We start from the raw sequence: 27986 nt of genomic DNA, 5'->3' as shown, positions 1-27986 counted from the left end.
GTTGAAGATGAACTACAGGGCTTTCACTCAGGAGATGGACATGGTATAACAATTTGTGATCAGAATGGGTGGGAGACCCCCAATGTTGATGAACCATTCATGGTATGGGCACAAGAGGGAGAAGGGATAAATGTGGCATGTCAGTGTGCCAAGAGGGGCATAAAGGTAACACCAAAGTTTCAACTGGGATGGGGGAAATGGAGACACCCAGGTTTGGCTTCATGAACTTCATCAAGATTGCCCCGCAAAGTGTAGGAATCTCATACTGAGGACAAGACCAGGAAACAGTGAATTGGCCAACGATGAGTCAAAGACACCAGGGGATAATAGGGTGTTTCAATACAGAACCAGTGGGAAGACAGGGAGAAATCCAACCAGTTGATATAAGGAAAAGGGAAAGCGAAAACCAGGGAAACCAAAGGGGGAATAAAGCTCAAACAGAGAGGTATCCACCATTAGACATAGGGCCACCATACGGACTAATAGTCACCCACACCCACAAACGATTATATAACGATGTGAGGTATGAGGTCACACTGGTCATACTACACTTTGGGAATAGTCCGCTCCTCAAGAACTATGCCCACTGGGATACCAAACATACTATCTTCAGCTGGTAGGAAAAGTGGTAAGGGATTTCTTGGCAAAGAACCAAGAACAGCATAACTATGGAGCCTGGAATGAAAATGACAGGCCAAGTGAAGTAGACATGACCAAAGAGGGAAGGGGGGAAAGGGGTTGGGAGAGTAGATTGGGATAGGAGCATCTGCAGGGATTGCTGCCTGGAACTGGGTGGACAGAGAAAGCATGTGGGAGCACAATGAAATTATGAGGAAGCAACTGAAAGGCATTTTATTGGGAACCAATCAAGAGATAGGAGATATCATCCTAAAATTATCTCCAGGGCTACTAACAGTTTGAGATGAGGTGAAGATAGTCCAAGAGGTTCAGGAAAACAATAAATGAGATCATTAGAGTCAAGGGTGAGGCAGAATAGAATATATCAAAGGCCATTTCCTGCTCCATCTATGGGAGTTATACGCTTGAAGAAGTCATGGCCAGATTCAAAGACAGAGAATAACTGGGTTCCATCCTTTGTAAATGATAGCATTGTCAGTGAATGGCACACAGATTATGACGCAAAAAGAGTCAGACAACATGGGTTATCCTGCTTGGTGGACTGGGTGGGGGGGGTATGTGGAAACCATCCCCAGGGAAATTTAGTACCAGTAGTCTTACAGCTACCCTGTCTGCAAGCAGAAGACAATTGGAAGTACTTAAGGTGGAATCCATAGGGACCATAAACCAGGAGGTCCATTCATCATAGTCAGCTCTTCTCACAATCCTGATAAGCCAGAATCAAACTTGGAACATCCCAAACACTGATTTTTTGTTCCAAGAGAGGAGGAGCTTACTTGTGCTGTCGTAATATTAGGAATCCAGGAGTGCCAACCTGGATTCAGAATCATCCACCTGCAACATCAATATCCAGAAGTTGGGGAAGAACGGTGCAGAGTGTGTGCATCTCCAGATTGGGACCTATTGTGTTAACACTAATGCCAGAACAATGAAACATGGAGGCAGTGTGTCCCAAGTGGAAACTCACCTTCTGCTTCAAACCCACCAAAGCGACTATGATAGGAAGTCACCTCCTGGTCCTTGTACATACATAATATTAAAGTTAAGAATAAACATCTCTATGCAAAATGAGAGCCTTAAGGCTGTTTCCCAGTTTGGCCACCCAATCCCCCACTTGTCACCAAGCCTCAAATCAATCTTAGATAGGACCAGCACATCAGAAAAGCATATTGTTAAAATGGTCCAGCGGAATAGAGAAATAGAACAAGAAATTCAGAAGTTAGGAGAATGCACCTGGTGTGAACTGATAAATAACGTCAGTAAAACTCTCTGGTTGAAGATGCTAGCTCTATCTTTGGTAAATGCCTAGAGCTTAATATTAGCAATTCTAATAACTTTAGTTTGTTATCTACGATGCACAGTTAAGAGATTAGGGAGCCACACCTGTACTTTAGAAGTAATTAGATTAATTGGGAATTAGTAAGAAGTCAATAAGGATATTTCCTTCCCAAATGGGGACACTGTAAGGAACTGGGGTCTTTAATACACGGGTGTTTTCTGCATTTTATGGGATTAGTTAAGTAGCATTGATTCTCTCTCTGGAAAGAGGACTTTTAAACATTTTAACCTCTAAACAGTCTTGGTTCAGGCTGCCATGTTGACATTCCTGAACTGCTGGGATGACATCTGGTGCAATCCCTTATCCATGCAATTGTTTAGAAAGGACTAGGATAATGTAAACTAAAAAGTTGACCTCAAGCAGGGTGGTGAGCAGAGGGAGGTGGTAACCACCCTGACAGTTTGGGTGCAGATAGATTATTGATTCTGGGTAAGCTACCAGCCCCCAGAAATAGGGTACATCAAGGGATCCATAGAAGGGAGGGGAAAAGAACCACTGCTTGCAGGGGAACCAAGAGTCTCCTGACATCTCAGGCGATCCGAGGGACAGGCAAATGAAGAAAGAGAGAAAGGCTGTCTGTAATCAGTGAAGGACTGTGACCCCCACCACTTTGGACTGCAGAGATCTGCTACATTCATTTGTCTATCCTCTGGGATGTGAACTGCTTTCTACTGTCACAGGTCATATGCCTCTTATGTCTAATTAGTTAATGCATTATGTCTAAACTGTTGCTTCTTAATAAACCATCTTAAAATTATTTATGACTAGTCGATCTCTCTATTCAAGAAGGGAAGCAGAAAACAGGAAACTATGGGTCAGCTAGTCTGACGTCTGTCACGGGGAAGGTACTTGAATCGATCATTAAGGAGGTTAGAGCTGGGCACTTAGAAAAACAAGGTAATCAGGAAGAGTCAGCATGGTTTTTAGAAAGGGAAATCATGTTTAAGCAATTCATTGGAGTTCTTACACCGTGGATAAAGGGGAGCCTGTAGATATACTGTACTTGGATTTCCAGAAGGCATTCAATAAGGTGCCACATCAAAAGTTATTGTGGAAAATAAAAGCTCATAGTGTAGGGGTAACAGATGGAAGATTGGCTGGCTGGGAGAAAACAAATTATGCATAAATTGTTCATTTTCTGATTGGCAGGATGTAATGAGTGGAGTCCTGCAGGGGTCTGTGCTGGGGCCTCAACTTTTTACAATTTACATCAATGACTTAAATGAAGGCAGCAAAGGCATGATGGCTAAATTTGCAGATGACACAAAGATAGGTAGGAAAGCATGTTGTGAAGAGGATATAAGGAGGCTGCAGACAGATATAGATAGGTTGAGTGTGTGGGCAAAAATCTGGCAAATGGAATACAGTGTGGGAAAATGTGAAGTTGCTCACTTTAGCAGGAAGAATAAAAAAGTAGAGTATTACTTAAATGGAGAATGACTGCAGAAGGATTTAGGTCACAAAAAGTTAGTATGCAGGTACAAGTAATTAAGAAAGCTAATGGAATGCTATCCTTCACTACGGAGGAATTGAATATAAAAGGAAACATGTTACGCTTCAGTTATACAGGGCATTGGTGAGACCACATCTCGAATACTGTGTGCAATTTTGAACTCCTTATTTAACGAAGCGTGTTAATGCATTAGAGGTGGTTCAGAGGAGGTTTACTGGATTGATACCTGGAATGAGAGAGTTGTCTTATGAGAAAAGATTAAACAGACTGGGCTTATTTCCACTGGAGTTTAGAAGAGTGAGAGGTGACTTGATTGAAGTATATACAATCCTGAATAGTCTTGACAAGGTGGACGCAGACATGATGTTTTCCTCTTATGGGTGAGTCCAGAACTAGGGGGTCACTGTTTTAAAATTAGGGGGTGCTCTCTAAGGACAGAGATGAGGAGAAGTTACTTATCTGAGAGTTGTGTGACTTTGGAACTCTTTGCCTCAGATGGCTGTGAAGGCAGGGTCATCGAATATCTTTAAGGTGGAGGTAGATAGATTCTTGTTAGGCAAGGGAATTAAAGGTTATCAGAGAAAGATGGGAATGTGGAATTAGTAATACAAACAGATCAGCCATGATCTTATTGAATGACGGAGCAGATTCCACAGGCCAAATGGTCTACTTCTGCTCCTATTTCGTATGGGTTTTATTTTATTCATTCACGGGATATGGGCTTCACTGGCTAGGCCAGCATTTATTGCCCATCCCTAGTTACCCTTGAGAAGGCGGTGGTGAGCTGCCTTCTTGAACCACTGCAGTCCATGTGGTGTAAGTACACCCACAGTGCTGTTAGGGAGGGAGTTCATGATTTTGACCCAGCGACAGTGAAGGAACGGCGATATATTTCCAAGTCAGGGTGGTGAGGGACTTGGAGGGGAACTTCCAGGTGGTGGTGTCCCCATCTATATGCTGCTTTTGTCCTTCTAATTGGTAGTGGTCATGGGTTTGGAAGGTGCTGTCCAAGGAGCCTTGATGAATTCCTGCAGTGCATCTTGTAGATGGTACACACTGCTGCTATTGTGCATCAGTGGTGGAGGAAGTGAATATTTGTGGATGTGGTGCCAATCAAGCGGGCTGCTTTGTCCTGAACAGTGTCAAGCTTCTTGAGTATTGTGGGAGCTGCACTCAGCCAGGCAAGTGGGGTGTATTCCATCACACTCCTAACTGGGCCTTGTAAATAGCGGACAGGCTTTGGGGTGTCAGGAGGTGAGTTACTTCATATTTAGGTATCTGCCTATTTAGTTACCTGTGGCTCCAAACCCTGAAACCTTACACTTAATTTGACAGTAAAGCACTTTGAGGCTTTCAGTGGTTGTGAAGCGTGTTATATACAAGCCATTCTTTTCATCCTGGCTTTACCTCTGTGTCTATGCCTCTAACTATCATGCAACAATATTGCTTTCCCAATCTTCTTCCTGCTCCCCTGTACAGCTGAGTCACCGGTGGTACCATGCACTTGGCTCTGGCTGCACTCTCCAGAGGAACTGAATACCGGCTGGGGGCAGAGATGCATTCAGGGAATCGTGCACTATCTGCCTGGTTCTCCCTATGACCTGGTGGTCACCCATTTCCTTTCCACCTGCATAATCTTAAGTTGCGAGGTGACTACAACCAGAAACAGACTATCCATGAAACTATTAGCCTTGTGGATGTGCTACCATGATGACAGCTGCCACTCCAGCTCTGAAATCGACTAAAGTTTTAGAAATGATTCACCTGGTTCCATCCCATCAACCCAGTCATAGCCAGGGAAATATTTGTGATGGCTTCCCTTCAAGCTCTTGCACCATTACCTCTAGAGCCCTCCATAAATCCATCCCCTGGCCCCCTCCTATTTGTGTACATGATGCCCTTCAGCAACATCCAAAAACACGCCATTTCCATATGACACCACCCAACTTGACCATACCACTGCCTCTCGACCCCGCCATTGCTTGATTTGTCTCACAGAGTACTGAATGTCAAACAAGCAATGAATATAAATTTCCTCCAACTAAATATTGGGAAGACCAAAGCCAATGTCTTTGGTACTGCTACAAATTTCACCCCGTAGCTAATGGCTCCATCTCTCACCCTGGTTACCATATGAAGCCTAACCAGACCACTTGCAACCATTTGACCACAAGATGAGCTTCTGACTACATAGTCACTTCTTCACCAAGGCATCTTACGCCCAAATCTGTAGCATCCTGCGACGCCACCTCTGCATGATCTCACCCCTCCCCATCTCTCACAATCTCCAGCCCTGCAATCCTTGGTGATCTGTGCATTCCTCTAATTCTGAGCTCTTGAACGTTCAGATGCTAAATTACTCCACCATTGATAGTTCTGCATTTAGCTGTCAGGCCCCAAGCTCTGGAACTCCTTCCCTAGATCTCCCATCCCTAAAACCCTACTTCTGACCTCCTGTCCTAATATCTCATTTGGTCAATGTCCAACTTCGTTTGACATTGCTCATGTGAATCACTACATTACTATATCACGAATTTACTATATTAAAGGAATATAAAAGTAAGTTGTTATTGCAACTGATAGGTGAAGGAATAGACAGCCATATATCTTAAGTTCTCTGACAACACTAAGTTATGTGACACAGTATAATGTAGCTGCAATCAGAACATAAGAACACAACATAAGAAATAGGAGGAGTGGCCATTCAGCCCTTTAACCTGCTCCATCATTCAATGATATCATGGCTGATCTTCTACTTCAACACCATTTCCCTGCACTACCCCCCCATATCCCTCAATGCTTTTAACATGTAGAAAAGAATTGACATCAGTCTTAAACATAGTCTACGACTGAGCCTCCACAGCTCTCTGGGGCAGAGAATTGCTAAGGTTCACCACCCTCAGAGAAGACATTCCTCCAAATCTCAGTCCTAAATAGCCTACCCCTTGCTCTGAGACTGTGTCCCCTGGTTCTGGACATCCCAGCCAAGGGTAACATTCTTCCTGCATCTACCCTATCGAGTCCTGTATTAATTTTGTGTGTTTGAATGAGATCCAGAGAATAAAGGCCAAGTCTATTTAGTCGTTCCTCATAGGACAATCCCTGCATCCCAGGAATTAGTTTGGTGAGCTTTTGGTGCACTCCCTCTTTGGCAAGTATATCTTTCCTTAGGTAAAGAAATCAAAACTGCACACAATGCTCCAGGTGAGGTCTCACCCACACAATGCTTCAGGTGAGATCTCACCCACACAATGCTTCAGGTGGGATCTCACCCACACAATGCTTCAGGTGGGATCTCACCCACACAATGCTTCAGGTGAGATCTCACCAAAGCTTTATATAATTACAGTAAGATATCTTTGCTCCTATACTCAAATCCACTTGCAATAGAGGCCAATATATCATTTGTCATCTTAATTGCCTGCTGTACCTGTTGTATCGGGATATTGCTAGATTAAATGAGTGCGCAAAACTGTGCCAGGCAGGTTCAATGTAGGAAAGTTGTGAGGTCATATATTTTAGACCCAGAAAAGGAGTTTGAGTATTTTTTTGAATGATGACAAGCCACGAACTGCGAATGAGCAGAGATTTAAGGATCAAGTACAAATCACCAAAAGCTAGAGGACAGGTGGAAAAAAAATTAAAAACTCGAATGGAATGTCAGCCTTTTACTTAAGAGGACTGGAATACAAAGAGGTTGAAGTTGTATTGCAGCTGTACATAATCTTGGTTAGACCCCAGCTAGAATACTGTGTTCAGTTCCACATACCAGGACTAAATGGGTTAAATTATAAAGATAAATGAGGGGGAGACTTGGGTCATTTTCCTTCAATATGGCAGTTTTAGGGGTGATCTATTTGAGATATTTATGCATAACAAAAGGAACTGATTGGTAGCTAAAGAGAAAACCTATTTCCTCTGGTGAGGGAGTCCAGCCATCACCTTAAAATTAAACACTAAGATAAAAGCAAAAAACTGAGGACGCTGGAAATCTAAAACAAAAACAAAAATACCTGGAAAAACTCAGCAGGACTGGCAGCATCTATGGATAGGAGCACAGTTAATGTTTCGAGTCCGAATGACCCTTCAACAGAACTAAGTAAAAATCATTGTCTGTGACATCTTTTGGTTATCTCCACCTATCACTGGCCCTCTATCCAGCTCTTCTTGTCCCCCCACCGCCCCCCAAACTAGATTATATTTCACCTCTCTTCTATTTTTACTTAGTTCTGTTGAAGGGTCATTCAGACTCGAAAGGTTAACTGTGCTCCTATCCGCAGATGCTGCCAGACCTGCTGAGTTTTTCCAGGTACTTTTGTTTTTGTTTTACCTTAAAATTAAAACTAGGCCATTCAAGAGGAAAGTTAGAAAGTACTTCTACACATAAAGGGTGGTGAAAAAGTGGAACCATCTCCCCCAAAAGGATATTGAGGTCAAGTCAATAGAAAATTTTAAAATACTACCAACTTGTATTCACATCGCGACTTTACTGTTAAAAGTATTTGTAGGTGTTCCACAGCAGATACAAAGCCACAAAAGGAGGTATTAAAGTAATGACCAAAAGCTTGGTTGACGAGGTAGTTTTAAGAAGCATCTTAAATGAGAGAGAGGCAGAGGCACGTAGGAGTTTAGGGAAAGAATGCTGGACATTAGAGCTTCAGTGGCTAAAGTCACAGCTGCCAATAATGGAGAGATTCACAATATAGGCGTTGAAGAGCCCAAGAATTGGATGAATGCAAATAGGACTGGTAGAGATTACATAGATGGGGAGGGTTGAGGCCACGGAGTAATTTGAAAACAAGGACAAGAATTTTAAAACTAAGGTGCTGCTTAACAAGAAGCCAATTTAAGTTAGTGAGCATGGTTGGTGGGTGTACAAGGCTAAGTGAGAGTTAGGATAAGGGAAGTAGAGCTTTGGCTGACCAAGTTTACAAAAGACAGAAGATGGGAGGGCCGGCCAGAAGTGCCTTAGAAGAGTCAAAGTAATGAGGTTTTCAGCTGAAGTGGGGCAGAGTTGGTGATGTTAAAGATGGAAGTATGCTATTTTGCTGATGGAGCAGTTGTGCTAATGTATGGTTCAGCCTAGAGTAGCCAGGAGGAGAGATGGAGCCAGCGGCTAGGGAATGGAATTTGTGTCGGAGACCGTAGACAATGGCTTTGGTCTTCCCAAACAGAGGTAAATTAATTTTTGTGAGGCAAAGGTGTTAAGGGTTATGGTGGGTAGTTGTAGTTAGCCATGACCTATTTGAGTAGTGGCACAGGACTGAGGGGCTGACTGGCCAACTCCTGTTTCCATGTTCCCAACATCCTTTAGAGGCAAGTGAAGAAAAAAATATAAAAATAAAAATCACAAACTTGCCATCAAAAATGATAGTGACAAATCAAAATTGACATTCAAGTTTAGACAAGGGGCTATTCAGATGGTTTCTGTCACATTTATTTTGAAATTTTGTTGAAAATAAAGCTCATGGTGAATATCCATATCGCAAAGTCAATATATTCTCTCATACAGTTGGGTCAGCAAATTCACTATACCAATCAGTACAAGAGCAATAAATTGATCCAGGCACGTTTATATGGCTTAAAAACATCCAAAGACTAGAAACAGATCATTTATGTTTCTTTGGCCTGCAGAAACACATTAAGTTGAGAAAATAAAGTTCAAATTAGGAAAAACAGGCAAAAAAATTGAACTGCAAGTTCACACAATAAAACCAAGTTGAGAACCTAGAAGTTTTTTTTATTAGAAAAAGCAATAGCCATGTTGGGTTACTGATGCTGTCTCCCAGCCATTCTTCCTAATGCATCTAATACAGCTGCAGATATTAAAATATACTTTCAAAAAACAATATCAACACAAAAAATACATTAAGAATTGCTATCAACTTATCTGCAGTTTAACGTACTAGCACACAAAGGATTATTGAAGCTGGGAATGGCTGTACAATTATTAACTGCAACATGCATATCCGTAGCCAACTGTATACCATAAATAGGAATTACGAGTTAGGGGATTTCCGTTTGCAAGCAAAGTGTAGCCTCCCCTCTTAAGGATACAGCCTCTATAATTCGGTCTTTAAAGGACTCTCTCATAAGGTAATACTTAGCGAGCTGACTTTTGCACAAGGAGCTCCTGTTCATCGTGTTTCAAGTACAAAGAAGAATTATTCAACAGTTAAGCTATGAAATATGGGAACCAACTTGACAAACATCGTCAAAGTTTCATATAACAGTGATTATTGAACGCTAAGGTGTTGACTTGCAGTGTGTACTGACAGTTTAGGAGCTGAATGAAGGACACACTGTTTCCATCCAGTTGCTGTCTTCTTACTTGAGGTATGATATTGCAATCACTTAATAAAATTTTTGTGAGAATGGAGTCACAACACATAACAGTACTATTTCACAAACTTAGCTATTATTTTGAATGTCTTCCTCTCCTGGGTACTGAGAGAGTGCTGCACCATCAGAGATGCCATCTTCCATGAGAAGTTAAAACAAAACCTTAGAAACTCTTATTAAAAACAACAATTGTCATGTCATGTTCTCTCAGGTGGATATAAAAATCTTATGGAACAATTCAAGGCGCAGCAGAGATGTTCTCCGAACGCCCTAGCCAACATTTATCCCTCAACCATTGCCAAACATGTTATTTGGTCATTTGAGTGGTACTTTGTTGGTTTCAAATTGGCGCCACATTTCATACATTAAAACAGTGAACATACTCCACATGTGCTTAATTGACTGTGAAGCACTTTGGATGACCCTGGGTCATGAAAGGTGCGATATAAACACGAGTTCTTTTTTTCATTGAAGGATCCAATTTTATGGAGATTATTAAGTTAGAACTATTAACAGGTCTCACATTTTAAAATATTTATAAATTTTGACAGAAGATTGCCTTCCATGCAGAAAGAATCTATTATTTTATTTAAACAACATGCAGCCTCCTTTCTGCCTCTGGTCTGAGGATAAAACAGTCAAGGCAATCAGTCTTCAAGCGTAGCCCCACAGTGTAAATGTTTCCTCAGGCAAGGGGTGACAAACTCTCAAGAGTACTTCTCAACCACCTTACTATTGACTTGCTTCACCAGGCAATTGATGTGGAAAAGACAATTTGCATTTATATGGCATCTTTCATAACCACAGGTCATTCTAAATTGCTTTACAGCCAATGAAGTACTTTTGAATTGTAAGCCCTGTCATAATTTCTAGGAATTGCAGCAGCCAATTTGCACGCAGCAAGTTCCCACAAACAGCAATGTGATGATCACCAGATAATCTGCTTTTGAGATGTCAATTGAGGATAAATATTGACTATGTAGAACAAGAAAGGAGCTTTAAACAGGTTTACTGCATAAGTTTGGCCAATTTAACCTTCATGCATTGAAAACTATGCTATGGAAATAAATGCTTGCTCTCAGCCTGTTTAAAAATAAACCTGAACTTTGAAACTAAACAAGGCTATTGAGAAAAATCAACAATGGTACAGGCAAGAGGTATAGGTGTTTGGAGGTATTTATAAAGAACAGATCTTGGAGACTGTACAAATTGGATAAGGTGGGGTCTAGTGTTTTGCTGGTCACTTTTACAAATATCCTTACCTGAAAGATGGATTACAAGGGGCTTCACATGATGGAAAGTCACTGAAAGGAAGCTAAAGAAAGATGGACAACTTCTGGGCTGGTTCAAACTCTTATGGTTAAAACAAAGAACTCAGCACATTATTATTGGATATTCGTTCTTAAATAGAAGCTTCACAAGATAGTATGGCCCCATTACAATGTAACACAAGTTCATCTCCTGATAAAGGTTCTAAAAAACTGAAAATATCAGAAACCTTTACTGCAGTGAAGAGGGATCTTGACAATGCATCAGGAGGAGACCTGTAACTAACAGGAGCTAGCCATTTCAGGGTGATTGAATGACTAATTACAGCTAATATTTAAGCATTCTGATGCTCGGCATGGTTGAAGCATTTATTTGCTGGGATAGAGCAACGAAGTACTTAGTTTAAAATGTTCTTTTCTCTTCTTTCTCAACCTGTTAAATCTATAATCATTTTAAATCTATGCTCATTTTATATCTGTGATCATGGGTACAAATAAACTAACACCTTTAAGTATAACCTCTTGAAATGAATCTTCAATTTGCTCTCTTGCAATTCACGGGCCAAACAAACTATAAGCCTGAGCGAGTGTTTTCAATAAAAAGGCCCACTCTCAGCCAGGATACTGGGGATAACTCTCCAACTCTTCTTCAAAAATCACACCATGAGATCTTTTACGTATACCTGAGGGGGCAGTCTCGGTTTGGGCTGTGTTTATTCGTGCCACAACACTAGGGGGAGCACTTCCTGCACATGTACAGAGACAGCATCAGTCACAGCTAGTCTTTGGCTTAAACATTTGCAATTAGGCAGACATCTTAAATTAACTTTAGAGGTGGAAACTGAAACCTGGCATTAGGGAATAAATTAAAACATATTTATGTTAGGATTGGCTGTTCCCAAAATGTTCTGTTCATTTGTCAATTATTCTTAAAATTCTCAGAAATACAGTGAGGTACTGCTTTTCTAATAAGACTTTTTGCAGATTATATCAAAAGGATTTATTCTATTTTGTACAAATGGATGTAGTCTTTGGTAAATAAACAAACAATATTAAACTAAAATAATCATCGCCCAATGCTGGGTTTAAGACCATGACTCTGGGCTTAAGAGCCCCATTAACTACCAACTGAGCTAGCCAGGAATTGCCTCCACAAAGCCTTGACAATTTACTTCAGTAGGCTGTTACTTAAACCTGTAATCACCAATTTCATTTTGTGATGCAACCTAAATTCAGCAAATTTACCCCTAATAACACAAAGCAGAAACCTGAAGTGAGATTTGATGCTCTGCAGCCATGTATAAGCCTCAGATCCCGCCACTGAACGGAAAGGCATCAGGATCAGGTGTACATGCAGCAGTGGTCACAGTGCAAGCTGAATGCATGCGCAACCATTCCTGAAACCGTTGCGGTCAATGGCAGGAGTTACAGTGCTTGGTTTAACATTTCATCTGGAAAACAGCAACTCCAACAGTGCAGCACTGGAGTGTCAGCCTCGATTTTCTTTTCCTGAAGTCCTAGAGTGGGATTTCAGCCCCCAATCTTCCTACTCGGAAGCAAATGTGTTACCGACTGATTCACAGTTGACACTAAACAATTATAAATATGGAAGAGACAAATAAAAATAGTTGGCTACAATTTACACTTTCAGCTCACTCCAATGCCAAAATAAATTCAACTCCCGAGGCCCCCCTTCATAACAAATATTATCAACACAGCAAAAACAGAATTACCTGGAAAAACTCAGCAGGTCTGGCAGCATCGGCGGAGAAGAAAAGAGTTGACGTTTCGAGTCCTCATGACCCTTCGACAGAACTTGAGTTTGAGTCCAAGAAAGAGTTGAAATATAAGCTGGTTTAAGGTGTGTGTGTTGTGGGCAGAGAGAGAGAGAGAGAGAAGTGGAGGGGGGGTGTGGTTGTAGGGACAAACAAGCAGTGATAGAAGCAGATCATCAAAAGATGTCACCAACAATAGAACAAAAGAACACATAGGTGTTAAAGTTGGTGATATTATCTAAACGAATGTGCTAATTAAGAATGGATGGTAGGGCACTCAAGGTATAGCTCGAGTGGGGGTGGGGAGAGCATAAAAGATTTTAAAAGAGTTAAAAATAATGGAAATAGGTGGGAAAAGAAAAGAAAAATCTATATAATTTATTGGAAAAAAAAGGAAGGGGGAAACAGAAAGGGGGTGGGGATGGGGGAGGGAGCTCACTAACTAAAGTTGTTGAATTCAATATTCAGTCCGAAAGGCTGTAAAGTGCCTAGTCGGAAGATGAGGTGTTGTTCCTCCAGTTTGCGTTGGGCTTCACTGGAACAATGCAGCAAGCCAAGGACAGACGTGGGCAAGAGAGCAGGGTGGAGTGTTAAAATGGCAAGCGACAGGGAGGTTTGGGTCATTCTTGCGGACAGACCGCTGGTGTTCTGCAAAGCGGTCACCCAGTTTACGTTTGGTCTCTCCAATGTAGAGGAGACCACATTGGGAGCAACGAATGCAGTAGACTAAGTTGGGGGAAATGCAAGTGAAATGCTGCTTCACTTGAAAGGAGTGTTTGGGCCCTTGGACGGTGAGGAGAGCGGAAGTGAAGGGGCAGGTGTTGCATCTTTTGCGTGGGCATGGGGTGGTGCCATAGGAGGGGGTTGAGGAGTAGGGGGTGATGGAGGAGTGGACCAGGGTGTCCCGGAGGGAGCGATCCCTACGGAATGCCAATAGGGGGGGTGAAGGGAAGATGTGTTTGGTGGTGGCATCATGCTGGAGTTGGCGGAAATGGCGGAGGATGATCCTTTGAATGCAGAGGCTGGTGGGGTGATAAGTGAGGACAAGGGGGACCCTATCATGTTTCTGGGAGGGAGGAGAAGGTGTGAGGGCGGATGCGCGGGAGATGGGCCGGACACGGTTGGGGGCCCTGTCAATGACCGTGGGTGGAAAACCTCGGTTAAGGAAGAAGGAGGACATGTCAGAGGAACTGTTTTTGAAGGTAGCATCATCAGAACAGATGCGACGGAGGCGAAGGAACTGAGAGAATGGGATGGAGTCCTTACAGGAAGCGGGGTGTGAGGAGCTGTAGTCGATGTAACTGTGGGAGTCGGTGGGTTTGTAATGGATATTGGTGGACAGTCTATCACCAGAGATTGAGACAGAGAGGTCAAGGAAGGAAAGGGAAGTGTCAGAGATAGACCACGTGAAAATGATGGAGGGGTGGAGATTGGAAGCAAAATTAATAAATTTTTCCAAGTCCTGACGAGAGCATGAAGCGGCACCGAAGTAATCATCGATGTACCGGAGAAAGAGTTGTGGAAGGGGGCCGGAGTAGGACTGCAACAAGGAATGTTCCACATACCCCATAAAGAGACAGGCATAGCTGGGGCCCATGCGGGTACCCATAGCCACACCTTTTATTTGGAGGAAGTGAGAGGAGGTGAAGGAGAAATTGTTCAGCGTGAGAACAGCGAGGCTCCATGCGGAGGCTGAGCGTCAACTCGCAGACACTTCCTCCTACCTCTCCCTGGACCATGACCCCACCACTGAACATCAAGCCATTGTTTCCAGGACTGTCACTGACCTCATCACCTCTGGGGATCTCCCTCCAACAGCTTCCAACCTGATAGTCGCCCAACCTCGGACGGCCCGCTTCTATCTCCTACCCAAAATCCTCAAACAGAACTGCCCCGGTAGACCGATCGTCTCAGCTTGCTCCTGCCCCACAGAACTCATTTCTCGTTATCTTGACTCCCTTCTCTCTCCCCTTGTCCAGTCCCTTCCCACCTACATCCGTGATTCCTCTGACACCTTACGTCACATCAACAATTTCCAATTCCCTGGCCCCAACCGCTTCCTCTTCACCATGGACGTCCAATCCCTCTACACCTCCATCCCCCACCAGGATGGTCTGAGGGCCCTTAGCTTCTTCCTCGAACAGAGGCCCGAACAATCCCCATCCACCATTACTCTCCTCCGTCTGGCTGAACTTGTTCTCACGCTGAACAATTTCTCCTTCAACTCCTCTCACTTCCTCCAAATAAAAGGTGTGGCTATGGGTACCCGCATGGGCCCCAGCTATGCCTGTCTCTTTATGGGGTATGTGGAACATTCCTTGTTGCAGTCCTACTCCGGCCCCCTTCCACAACTCTTTCTCCGGTACATCGATGATTACTTTGGTGCTGCTTCATGCTCTCGTCAGGACTTGGAAAAATTTATTAATTTTACTTCCAATCTCCACCCCTCCATCATTTTCACGTGGTCCATCTCTGACACTTCCCTTCCCTTCCTTGACCTCTCTGTCTCAATCTCTGGTGATAGACTGTCCACCAATATCCATTACAAACCCACCGACTCCCACAGCTACCTCGACTACAGCTCCTCACACCCCGCTTCCTGTAAGGACTCCATCCCATTCTCTCAGTTCCTTCGCCTCCGTCGCATCTGTTCCGATGATGCTACCTTCAAAAACAGTTCCTCTGACGTGTCCTCCTTCTTCCTTAACCGAGGTTTTCCACCCACGGTCGTTGACAGGGCCCTCAACCGTGTCCGGCCCATCTCCCGCGCATCCACCCTCACACCTTCTCCTCCCTCCCAGAAACATGATAGGGTCCCCCTTGTCCTCACTTATCACCCCACCAGCCTCTGCATTCAAAGGATCATCCTCCGCCATTTCCGCCAACTCCAGCATGATGCCACCACCAAACACATCTTCCCTTCACCCCCCTTATCGGCATTCCGTAGGGATCGCTCCCTCCGGGACACCCTGGTCCACTCCTCCATCACCCCCTACTCCTCAACCCCCTCCTATGGCACCACCCCATGCCCACGCAAAAGATACAACACCTGCCCCTTCACTCCCTTCACTTCCTCTCTCCTCACCGTACAAGGGCCCAAACACTCCTTTCAAGTGAAGCAGCATTTCACTTGCATTTCCCCCAACTTAGTCTACTGCATTCGTTGCTCCCAATGTGGTCTCCTCTACATTGGAGAGACCAAACGTAAACTGGGTGACCGCTTTGCAGAACACCAGCGGTCTGTCCGCAAGAATGACCCAAACCTCCCTGTCGCTTGCCATTTTAACACTCCACCCTGCTCTCTTGCCCACGTCTGTCCTTGGCTTGCTGCATTGTTCCAGTGAAGCCCAACGCAAACTGGAGGAACAACACCTCATCTTCCGACTAGGCACTTTACAGCCTTCCGGACTGAATATTGAATTCAACAACTTTAGTTAGTGAGCTCCCTCCCCCATCCCCACCCCCTTTCTGTTTCCCCCTTCCTTTTTTTTCCAATATATAGATTTTTCTTTTCTTTTCCCACCTATTTCCATTATTTTTAAATATTTTAAAATCTTTTATGCTCTCCCCACCCCCACTAGAGCTATACCTTGAGTGCCTTACCATCCATTCTTAATTAGCACATTCGTTTAGATAATATCACCAACTTTAACACCTATGTGTTCTTTCGTTCTATTGTTGGTGACATCTTTTGATGATCTGCTTCTATCACTGCTTGTTTGTCCCTACAACCACACCCCGCCCCTCCCCTTCTTTCTCTCTCTCTCTCCGCCCCCCACACACACACCTTAAACCAGCTTATATTTCAACTCTTTCTTGGACTCAAACTCAAGTTCTGTCGAAGGGTCATGAGGACTCGAAACGTCAACTCTTTTCTTCTCCGCTGATGCTGCCAGACCTGCTGAGTTTTTCCAGGTAATTCTGTTTTTGTTTTGGATTTCCAGCATCCGCAGTTTTTTTGTTTTTATTATCAACACAGCTCCTGCTTCTGTACAATTGAAGTACTTCTGTGTTTCTTTTAATATTCTTTCACAGGATGTGGGTGTCGCTGGCTAGGTCAGCATTTATCGCCCATTCTTCATTGCCCTCAAGAGATGCCAGTGAGCTGCCTTCTTGAACCATTGCAGTCCATCTGGTGTAGGTACACCCACAGTGCTGTTAGGGAGTTCCAGGATTTTGACCCAGTGACAGTGAAGCAAAGGCAGTTAGTTCCAAGTCAGGATGGTGTGGGACTTGGTGGGGAACTTGCAGGTGGTGGTATTCCAATGCATCTGCTGCCCCTGCCCAATTAGGTGGTAGAGGTCACAGGTTTGGAAGGTGCTGTGGAAGGAGCCTTGGTGAACTGCTGTAGTGCATCTTTTAGATGGTACACACTTCCGCCACTACGGGTTACTTTGTCATAGAATCATAGTCATAGAGGTCTACAGCACAGAAAAAGGCCCTTCAGCCCATCGATTCTGCGCCGGTCAAACAAGTTCCTAACTATTCTAATCCCATTTCCCAGCACTAAGCCCATAGCCTTGTGTGCTATGGCATCACAAGTGCACATCCAAATACTTCTTAAATGTTATGAGGGTTTCTGCCTCCACCACCCTTTCAGACAGTGAGTTCCAGATTCCCACCAGCCTCTGGGTGAAAAAATTCTTCCTCACATCCCCTCTAAAATTCCTGCCGCATACCTTAAATCTATGCCCCCCTGGTTATTGATCCCTCCACCGAGGGAAAAGTTCCTTCCTGTCTACCCTATCTGTGGCTGTCATAATTTTATACACCTCAATCACGTCCCACCTCAATCTCCCCTGCTTCAAGGAAAATAACCCCAGTCTATCCAATCTCTCCTCATAACTAAAACTCTCCAGCCCAGGCAATATCCTGGTAAATCGCCTCTGCATTCTCTACAGTGCAATCACATCCTCCTATAATGTGGATTCCAGAACTGCACGCAATGCTCTAGCTGTGGCCTAACCCAGAATCTTTGGTCCTGGATGGTGTTGAACTTCTTGAACATTGTTGGAGCTGCACTCATCCAGGCAAGTGGAGAACATTCCAACATACGCCAGACTCGTGCCTTGTAGTTAGGTCGGAGGCCCCGGGGGGGGGGTTGTCAGGAGGTGAGCTATTCGTTGCAGAATTCCCAACCTCTGACCTGCTCTTGTAGCCACAGTAATAATGGTAGCCCCAAGGATGTTGATAGAGGGCGATTCAGCAATGACAATGCCATTGAACATCAAGGGGAGGTAGTTAGATTTTTGCGTCCAAGATGGTCATTGCCTAGCACTTGTGTGGCACGAATGTTTCATTTGTGGTTTATGACACTGTCAGCATTGAGTCAAGGTACAATTGTATTTTTCTGCAAACCATTATGCTAACAAGATGAATTGTAGATAGGAATAAGTTTCAGGGGGGAGAGCAAGCTAGAAGATAGCATTCTAAATTCCTATGTAATCCATCAATACAGCATAGGTCTATGTCCATAATTCTCAAGTTCCTGAATTCGGCAATGCAGTCAGTGAGACACGTTGAGTAATTATCAGCTCATAGCCCATAAAGCAAAGGAACATTTGGAAAAGGTTGGGAACTCTCATACCAAAGCAGTCAGCTGAGAGCAGTGTCAGAGGGAGCAGGTAACCTGTACATCTGCTCTCTCAACTGGCCAATTGTGAAAAACCTGAACGATGTGCAAAAGTGGAAACAATAAAAGCTTGAAAAAATAGAGTGAAATAACCACCATACTAGCTGTTATGTTGCATATTTATATAGCAAAGAATCAAAAAGTACTATTTCATAATAGCATTGTAAAAGTACTGAAAAAGGTTTAAAAAGTGCTGATTTCGCCAAAATGAAAACCTTTTTCTACAGCATCCTAAAATTTACAATTCCCACAATGCTCTATAATCAAAAAATATCCGAGTACCATTGGTCAGTGAGCCATATCACATGAAGGGAAGTATTTTCAACCTTCGCAATTCTGAGTAAATTGCTGGGTTATAAAAGTGGCTAGGCTAAGAAAATGCAAAGGTATGTACTGGGGAAAAGAAAAAAAATATACTTCAAAATGCTTGTAGCTCGTTTAGTCCAATACATTGTTATTTTCTCTCTAAACAGTTAACATCGTAATGTAGAGCAGCAAAGCATTTATCAGTTCTCAATTCAGGCAATTTGGATGCTGTGCCTTTAGGCACAGACTGCAACACATCAGCCACACTGTTTCAGTTGCCGTCACTAATACTGTTAACATTCGAGTTTCCTCTCCAAGTACTCGTTTCTTACATTCAAGTAAGCGTCAGCAAGTCTCACACTATAATCAAGTCTTTGAGATCGAGGTGGTTTCTGCCAACAATTCAAAGCAGCCAGATTTCTACCCATTTTTCAGACTTTCAGATACAAATTTTTATCTCCAGATAAGTGAAAACAGTAGATAATAAAGTACTGCAGCCATCAATCCATCTGGTCAATGATTTTTGTTCAATAATTACAATGTTAATTTTACCATGCAAGTCTTCACAACCAATAAATTTGTACAGAAAGAGGAACTCACACTTTCCATTGTTCTTCTTTAAAATGTCACAGACATCAATAACCACATTGCCAAAGAGTTCATTTTTCAAGGTATGACTGTTCCAGACTTTCAGCTCCAATCTGCTCTGTGGTGTTACATTCCTAAGATGAAAAACACGTCATTACAAAAGACAGAAGAATTCAGAGCTAATATGGAAACGTTAAAACCCCATGAAATTCACACAGGTTTTTTAAAATCTGTTTATAGCATTCATATTTACCTTATACCTAACTTAAAAGTATGTCACAAAAGGAAGCTGCAACGGAATGGACTTCAGCCTAGAGTTAGCAATTTTAAATCTTGAATTGCACACTCCAATTTTATACTGCTATGAGAACAGGAGGCATGTCCTTTTCAAAGAGATGCTCTTCCAATTGAGAATGGCAAAGCACTTCCCCAAAGGGGAGCAAGAAAAAAAATTGGACTGAGTCATCCAATTGTTCTTGTGCATCTCCTGCAGTAACCACGTCTTTTGACATTACCTGAAACATTAACCTGTCTTTTCCTCTCTGAAAATGATGTTGGATGGCCAACTGTACATTTCCATTCCATTAGAAATAGTCCCATGAGAGCATCCAGATTATAGCCTGCTCCCTAACCTTATCCAGCTCATAGAATTCCATCTCTTGATCCCTCCCATTGGTTAAAACTAACTTTACTGCCTTTTAAGTTTGTGTTTTTTTAATTCTAAATAGCAGGCAGTACTGTCTGCTTCATCAGCTGCATGGTATTGATTTAGCATTTCCAGTTACTCTGCCCTTTTGATGTGAATGTGCTAGTAATTTACAGCACTGCAGGACAAAAGCAGGGGGCAGCATTGCTGTTGGGTGTGGGAGATGTATATCAATCCACTACAGTCCCACTTGACAGAGCCAACAGCACTGCTGCAGCTTCTTATCCAACTCCCCAAATTACCCCACACAAAACTAAACACGCCCAGTTTCTGTGCTGGCATCTTGTTACCTCACTCCAAAACTACACTCATTGATCGGCTCTTGCCCCACCATGTGTCAAATGTTTATCTACTCATCACTTAAAAAATACAATTGCCATTACTCTGTTTCGTTGTGTTCAGGGTCTAGACAGGGTTCTTTGGGGCTTGTCCATTTTCCCAAAGTAAGCCGCTCAAGACTGTAGTTTGTTAAAACTATTACTCTATTTATGACTAATATGTACACTTTGGGAACTCAGCATGAGGTTGGAACTTCTCCTGCCACCAGATCTCTGTTACTCAATCATGGGATGTTACATCATTATATCAGCATCATGTGCTTCTGATCACAGAATCACACAATGCAGAAGGGGCCCTTCAGCCCATTGAGTCTGCACCGACACGTGAGAAACACCTGACCTACCTACCTAAGCACATTTACCAGCACTTGGCCCATAGCCTTGAATGTTATGACGTGCCAAGTGCTCATCCAAGTATTTTTTAAAGGATGTGAGGCAACACACCTCCACCACCCTTCCAGGCAGCACATTCTGCCACCATCCTTGGGTAAAAAGTTTTTCCTCATCCCCCCCTAAACCTGCTGCCCCTCACCTTGAACTTACGTCCCCTCGTGACTGACCTTTGAACTAAGGGGAACAGCTGCTCCCTATCCACCCTGTCCATGCCTCTCAAAATCTTCTACACCTCAGTCAGGTTGCCTCACAGTCTTCTCTCCCCAACAAAAACAACTCAAGTCTATCCAACCTCTCTTCATAACTTAAATGTTTCATCCCAGGCAACATCCTGGTGAATCTCCTCTGCACCCCATCCAGTGCAATCACATCCTTCCTATAATGTGGCAACCAGAACTGCACACAGTGCTCCAGCTGTGGCCTCAACAAGGTTCTATACAATTCCAACATGACCTCCCTACTTTTGTAATCTATGCCTCGATTGATAAAGGCAAGTGTCCCATATGCCTTTTTCACCACATGCCCATCCGCTTTCAGAGATCAATGGACACACACGCCAAGGTCACTTTGTTCCTCAGAACTTCCTAGCGTCATGCCATTCATTGAATACTTCCTTGTCAAATTACTCCTTCCAAAGTGTATCACCTCACATTTTTCAGGGTTAAATTCCATCTGCCACTTATCTGTCCATTTGACCATCCCGTCTATATCTTCCTGTAGCCCAAGACACTCAACCTCACTATTAACCACCCGGCTAATCTGATGTTACCCCTTTACTCCACACTCCCTGCAACAAAACATTCCATGTTGTAACAACTCAGTAAAAAAATTTACAGCAAGGACCTCTCATCAGTGACTCCCCAAAGAAAATAGTCCTTCCTTTTTAACTATCCAATTGGTTCATAATTTTATAGGCCTGCTCTGCCCAGTAAAGACTTCATATTCCTAACTTTCAAGATTCAAACCTTATTCAATGAGGACTCTTTGAAACTGACGTTTCTTTTCAAAAATGGCCAATGTGCTGCAAAGATGGCTGCCAAAGGTCAGATGACCTAGCTTGTGTATTCAAAAAATACCTCACTGTCCCACAATGACCAAAGAATACATGCCAGTTTAAGATGTGTCAGCAACACCTTTCCTAAATCCATCCGAAGACATTCCTGAATTGAATGGGTTTCTTCTGAAACAAAGGTCTTAACCACCTCAGTCTTCAATCAATCAACCAGGATGTGACCGAAGACCATCACCAAATTTGGAAAAGCAACAGAAATTGTGATAAGTCACATGATGCAGCCATGTTTGTCCCTTTGCAATCTTGAAATGCTGCCAGCAGAAAGACAGCAGCAGAAAAGGCAGTTACACCAATGCCTTAAAAGAACTGGAAGCTGTAACATTACAAGGTCTCCAAGCCTGTTCCTTTTCGGGTCCACCAATACAGCAAACTGACCTCCTGGTAACAAGACGACAAGCAGCTAACTTCGTGAACTGCAGAAAGTCCATCCCTTCAAGAGAATCCTGAAACGACTTTGGCAGACAACTTCAGTTGTTGAATTCCCCTAAACTCCCTTCAGGAGTGACAGCATCATCTTTATCAGGCCCGCAATGTGTGTTTTCCAGAGCAGGACAATCATGTGAGTTATGAACTATTCTTTTTGCTTATAACCTGTAAAAGTGCACTACTCTCTTCAACTGTACTTTCCAGGAGTGCGTTTGTGTGTGACTTTGAGAGTTGAGTGCCATAGCGTTAGATTTTGGGGCAAGTGACTAAATAAACAATCCTCTTTCTATAAACTCACAAAAAGCTTGCTGCAGATTATTCAACTTGTCCACAAACCGAGGTCAAAACACACACACACACACACACACACACACACACACACACACACACACACACACACACACACACCCTCTTAAAGGCTTATGATTGTGGACAGTTGGGAAGAAAACACTGATTTCAGCAGTAATAAATAAAGAAAATGCTTGAAAAACTCAGCAGGCCTGGCGGCATTTGTGGATAGAGAAGCAGAGTAACGTTTCTCTCTCTACAGATGCTGCCAGACCTGCTGAGTTTCCCAGCATTTTCTGTTTTTATTTCAGACTTCCAACATCTGCAGTATTTTATTTTTGTTTTACTAATTTCAGTAATTCTCTCACCCTGTCCATTACAATCATTAAATTTCCTTGTCTACTGCAGTGGAAATATTTCAATTAACAGTTCATAGCAATATTATCTGATACTTAATATCAACTTAATAAATTGTAATAAAACATCATTCACACTGCGTAATTGAGTATAGGATTCAACCAGTGCTAGTCCTGGAGAAAAATTGACCATGGAATGAACCCGACAGTGAAACCCACTAAACTGCATATGCCTCTATTCTCATTCAGCCACAAAACACAATTTAAGGACAAGTGCTTCATTCCACAAGTAAACTACATTAAATTAATATTTATCTGTTCAGGACCCATTGGTTGTGTGCAACATGAAATAATAAAATGGCAGTTTTTCTTACAAGGTCAATGTCTCATTCCACTGGGGATGAAGGTTTCCATTCCGTTTTCCTGTTTTCTTAGTTTCACTGTGCAGACCATCCACTGCCACCTCAACATAACAACTGATCCTTGTTGGTTTTGGGACTCTCAGTTTGGCTTTCAAAACTAAACAAAATTAAAATCATGGTAAAAATCATGTTTTTTTTAAACAAATATCTGAAGCAATGTCAAGCAGGTACTTAAAATTTGTAGTACCTGGTCTCACTTTTCCAAGAACATCACTAGAAGCACACAAAAATAAAGCTTAAACATTCAGGTTTCAAAATGAAAACCAGCAAGACCATTTTAGTCATATCTTACTTTTAGAATGAAATAACGGTTACTTCAGATTATAAAAGTGTAACAAATAGTCAAAATATATTTTGTAAAGAAACAAAATACATAACAAAACCTGTCCTTGCTTGGGAGAGACAAGGCACATTAGTGCATTGATGTATAACACAACAAAATGGTAGGATATTAGTTCACAGCCAAGGTTCCTCACACAGGGAACAATAGCATTTTAGTCATGTTATTGGACTAGTAATCCAGAGGCATGAGTTCAAATCCAACCACAGCAGCTAGGGAGTTTAAATTCATTCAATAAATAAATCTGGAATAAAAAGCTTGTGTCAGTAATGGTGAACATGTAACTACTAGATTGTCCCAAAAACCCACCTGGCTTACTAAGTCCTAAAGGGAACCAAACCTGCTGTCCATTATCATTCTGGCCTACATGTGACTCCAGACCCACACTAATGTGGGTGATTCACAACTGCCCTCTGAAATGACTCACAAACCACTCAGTTAAGGGAACTAGGGATAGACAATAAATGCTGGCCTTGCCAGCAACTCCCACATCTTGTAAATTAGTAGAAAAAAACAGTTCATCAGTATCTCATTCAGGAAATTAGGTGGAGACTTTATAAATTAATTTTGAGGAATGTTCTTTTTATACATGGTACATGTTTAACATTATATTGAACTAGAAGAATAGACAAGAAACCCAAAATATGTATTTAATTGTACAACCATGGCGAGGCTCAGCAGAGACAGACACATGACAGCACATTGGCAGACAAAGGGAGAATAGTCCGTCGATTAATCCCAACTATCGGCCAACAGCTAACTTCTAGCACTGCTGGAGACCTCACTTTGTCTTAGCAGTGGGGAATGCAAGACAAAGATTAAGAGAAGCACCATCAAACACTGACATCTCCACCACATTGAAGTCCTTTTTCATTCTCAGTGGAAAGCAAAACTGATGAAAGTATAAAATGGAACAGTATATTGGTGCACAGACATTACACAAACAAGGTTAATAGCTCAACATGAGATCACCATTTAAAAATATATTCTGAGTGCAATCCATTCCACTAGCAACAGTTTCACTGTCTAGGGTTTAACGACTGCAAGCTCAGTGAATGCCAAATCAAATAAGCTATTGGAAAAAGAGAAGACGGGTGAAAATGTTTTTATTAAAAAAAAGGCACATGTTCATTTTAACATAGATTCGATTACAAGCAAACTTTGTGTTTTTAATCGTTGAAACAACTGGCTCCAAGACACTCTCATAATAAATTCTGACAACAAAAATGAACAATGCATTTTTTGCAAAATACTGATGTTCTGAAACCTAGAGAAAATGGACCATCGACTTTCACCCCTCTAATGGGGATTCCCATTCATTTTTGATGGCAACTGGTGTTACAGTTTTTTTAAAATTCCCCTCAGAACTAAGTTACAAAAAGACAATGCCTGATATACAGTCCAATTAATGTGCTTTCAAAGTCTGGTGCTGTATTGATTTCAGATTATGATGCCCTGAATGACCAAAATACCTTTTGTCTTCCCTCCAGATTCAGATTTAAAGTAAGCAGTACTCCAAACAACATCATGTGCTAAGAAGGATTCAAAAAGCTGCAGATGTTTGTGACCACTTTTCATTTCCACGAAAAATCTTCAGGACATTCAGATCGGGTATTTAAATTAGGCTGATAAAACATCACCTGGTTTCCTTCTTACCTGTTCAGTAACAGCCAGAGAATTGCCTTCAAAGGCTTCACTTCCTACTCTTGCACAGTTACACCTGGAATCTCCCATGGTCCGCTCACAAATCTCATCTAAATGCTGCCCGTCAGTGAAATCATTCAAAAACATTGGGTTCCATATGAAAATGTCCAACTCCATTACACCATCACCTCTCTCAACCCCTCCATGGTCTCCAATTGCTTATCTGGCATCTAGTATTGAATGAGCAGCAATTTCCTCTTACAAAATCTTGGGAAGACCAAGACCACTGTCTTCTATACCAACCATAAACTGTTTCTTAGCTACTGACTCCATCCGTCTCTCTGGCCACTTGAGGCCAAATAGACTATTTGCAACCTAAATGCCATACTTGATCCCACATATCCGTACCATTACTAAGAACGCATATTTTCACCTCTGCATTATCACCTGACACTGCCTCAGCTCATCTGCGATTCAAACCCTCATCCATGCCTTGGTCATTTCTAAACTTGACTACTCAGGCTCTCTCCTGGTCATCCTATCATCTACCGCTCTTCATAAGCTTAAGGCAATGCAGAATTCTGCCGTGTCTATTCTAGGATTTTAAATTTCTCATCCTTATTTTCTAATTCATCCACAACCTCACCTCTCCCTATCTCTAACCTCCTCTCACCTGTATCCTCCACAATCTCTGCACTCCTCCAATTGTGACATCTTGTGCAACATTTTAATTGCTCCACCACTGGCACCCATGCTTTCAGTTGCCTTGGCTAAGTTCTGAAATTCCTATCTTAGACCTCTCCACTTTTCTCATTAAGATTATCTTTAAGACCTACTACTTTGCTCGCCTGTCCTAATAGCTCATGCAGCTCCCGGTCACATGTTGTTTGATAATATTCGAGGCATCTTGGAAGGTTTTATTCCATTAAAGATGCTATATAGTTGCAACTTGTCATTTTTTAGAGCTAACATTTTGAAGGTCACAGTGGAAATCATTCTCCTCCATTTAGAAGAAATAAGAATCTATTTAAAATACTTGCACTGAATTTGCGTAAATCGTAATGAGGCATCTGAAGCTGATTGGAAAATAAGGATTTCTCAAATGAATAGCAGCATGATAGAATGTCATTATCTTAATGTAACTTTAAAAGAAATCTGTTGGAAGGAATAGTTATGAAGTACCAGTATCTTGTTTAGCTTTGTGTTAATGTTTTTGTTTTTAATTGATGTCAGAGATAATAGACCTGAAGGAGTTAATGTCAAAAAGGTAAATAAATAGGTACAGTTGAAGGATCAAGGTTAATAATTATATAGATCTTCATGAACTCCATCTCTTCAAACTAACAGGTTTAAGAGCTTTGAACAATTTTTACTTTTTTATAAATATATGAACACTGCGCTTCACAGGAAGGGTATGAATGCTGAGGGACTCAAGTCTATTTCAGATAGTTAGCGCCAACATCAAGTGATCCAAGGTTCAATATACCATAATTAAATGATTAAATCGCCAATATACTGCTGAATCTTGAGAATGGCATTCCCTGTGCCAGTGGACTTTCCTCCCCAAATTCCTGTGCTTCTCCACTTCCTTTCTTTCTTCAATGTCTTGCTTAAAATCCACCTCTTTGGCCAAACTTTCAGTCACCCTCCTAATATCACCTTCTTTGGTTCCATCTCTATTCTTGTATCATCACACATTTGTGAAACACCCTGGGAACTCTTCAATGTTAAATGTGCTATATGGTACAAGTGTTACTTTGATGGCAAAAGTAATTGTACTTCTGTTAGAGAGAACAATTTTAAAAGGATATTTTATGTCTGGATTGCCTGAGTTAAACATAAGAACAAACACCACCAACAACTTAGGAACCAATAATTTTATCATTTTCAATACTTAACATTCCCCTCTTCGTGTAGGTGTCCAAACTGAGGCCCTATACCATTGGACTTGTAACAACAAAGACCCCACAAAATACAGCTATGTAACTAAAAGACAAAACGGCTCCTTTAGGGGAGAAAGGGGAGAAAAGTGCAGCATGGTGTAGTATCAACCTGTACCAGTCAGAAAACATCTTGCTATTTCCCACATAAGTCATCCTGTGGCCTTGACATGCGATTCAACTTTAGTGGTAATTAGTGTGCAAGCAGGTGCAGTTGTTTGCTGTGGGTCCATATCCACTCTAAGCTGTATTGAGAATCGCCACACTTACTTGGCACATTGGGGTCCTTCACAGGCAGTAAGTTGAGTAGAATTTATGCCAACAGTTTGCTTGATTCCACCCATGTCTCAGTGGCAAAAAGAAGTATCCAATTCTGCACCACCCAATTTACTTCAAGCTACTTTTAACAGAGAAATAAAATCAGTTCTATTCAGGGGAAAAGCAGAATTATGCTTTAGGTTTCTTTTAATCCAATACTGCAATTGTACTCGTTCAACAACAATCATCTCTCATGGCAACTCCAATCCCTAGCTGCGAACTCCATCACTCACCTGGCTGTCACAGGACCCAATGACCTACCCCTGCTCCTAAGTCCTATGTCCCTATGTACCAGACTATTCATAAATTCAAAGTCCCATTTGCAGAGCTTCTGACCCCAATGTTCACCACCTGAAAGACCACTTACTTCCACCTCCATATAATTCTTCTGACCCCACAAC

The 27986-nt window shown here is 42.2% G+C and overlaps 1 protein-coding gene across 3 annotated transcripts in view; it reads right to left on the bottom strand.

The window, feature by feature from the left end:
• wwp2 (WW domain containing E3 ubiquitin protein ligase 2) overlaps positions 1-27986 on the bottom strand; it is a 236697-nt gene that overhangs the window by 177496 nt on the left and 31215 nt on the right. For all 3 annotated transcript variants that reach the window (XM_041191193.1, XM_041191191.1, XM_041191194.1), the window contains 2 exons: positions 23296-23440; positions 19355-19476 (listed from right to left, as the gene is read on the bottom strand). In XM_041191193.1, the coding sequence (XP_041047127.1) occupies positions 19355-19476; positions 23296-23440 (267 nt within the window). The remainder of the gene's footprint in view (positions 1-19354; positions 19477-23295; positions 23441-27986) is intronic.

Source organism: Carcharodon carcharias, chromosome 7, assembly GCF_017639515.1.
Source record: "Carcharodon carcharias isolate sCarCar2 chromosome 7, sCarCar2.pri, whole genome shotgun sequence".
Taxonomy (NCBI): domain Eukaryota; kingdom Metazoa; phylum Chordata; class Chondrichthyes; order Lamniformes; family Lamnidae; genus Carcharodon; species Carcharodon carcharias.
This window is presented reverse-complemented; position numbering and strand designations above follow the sequence as displayed.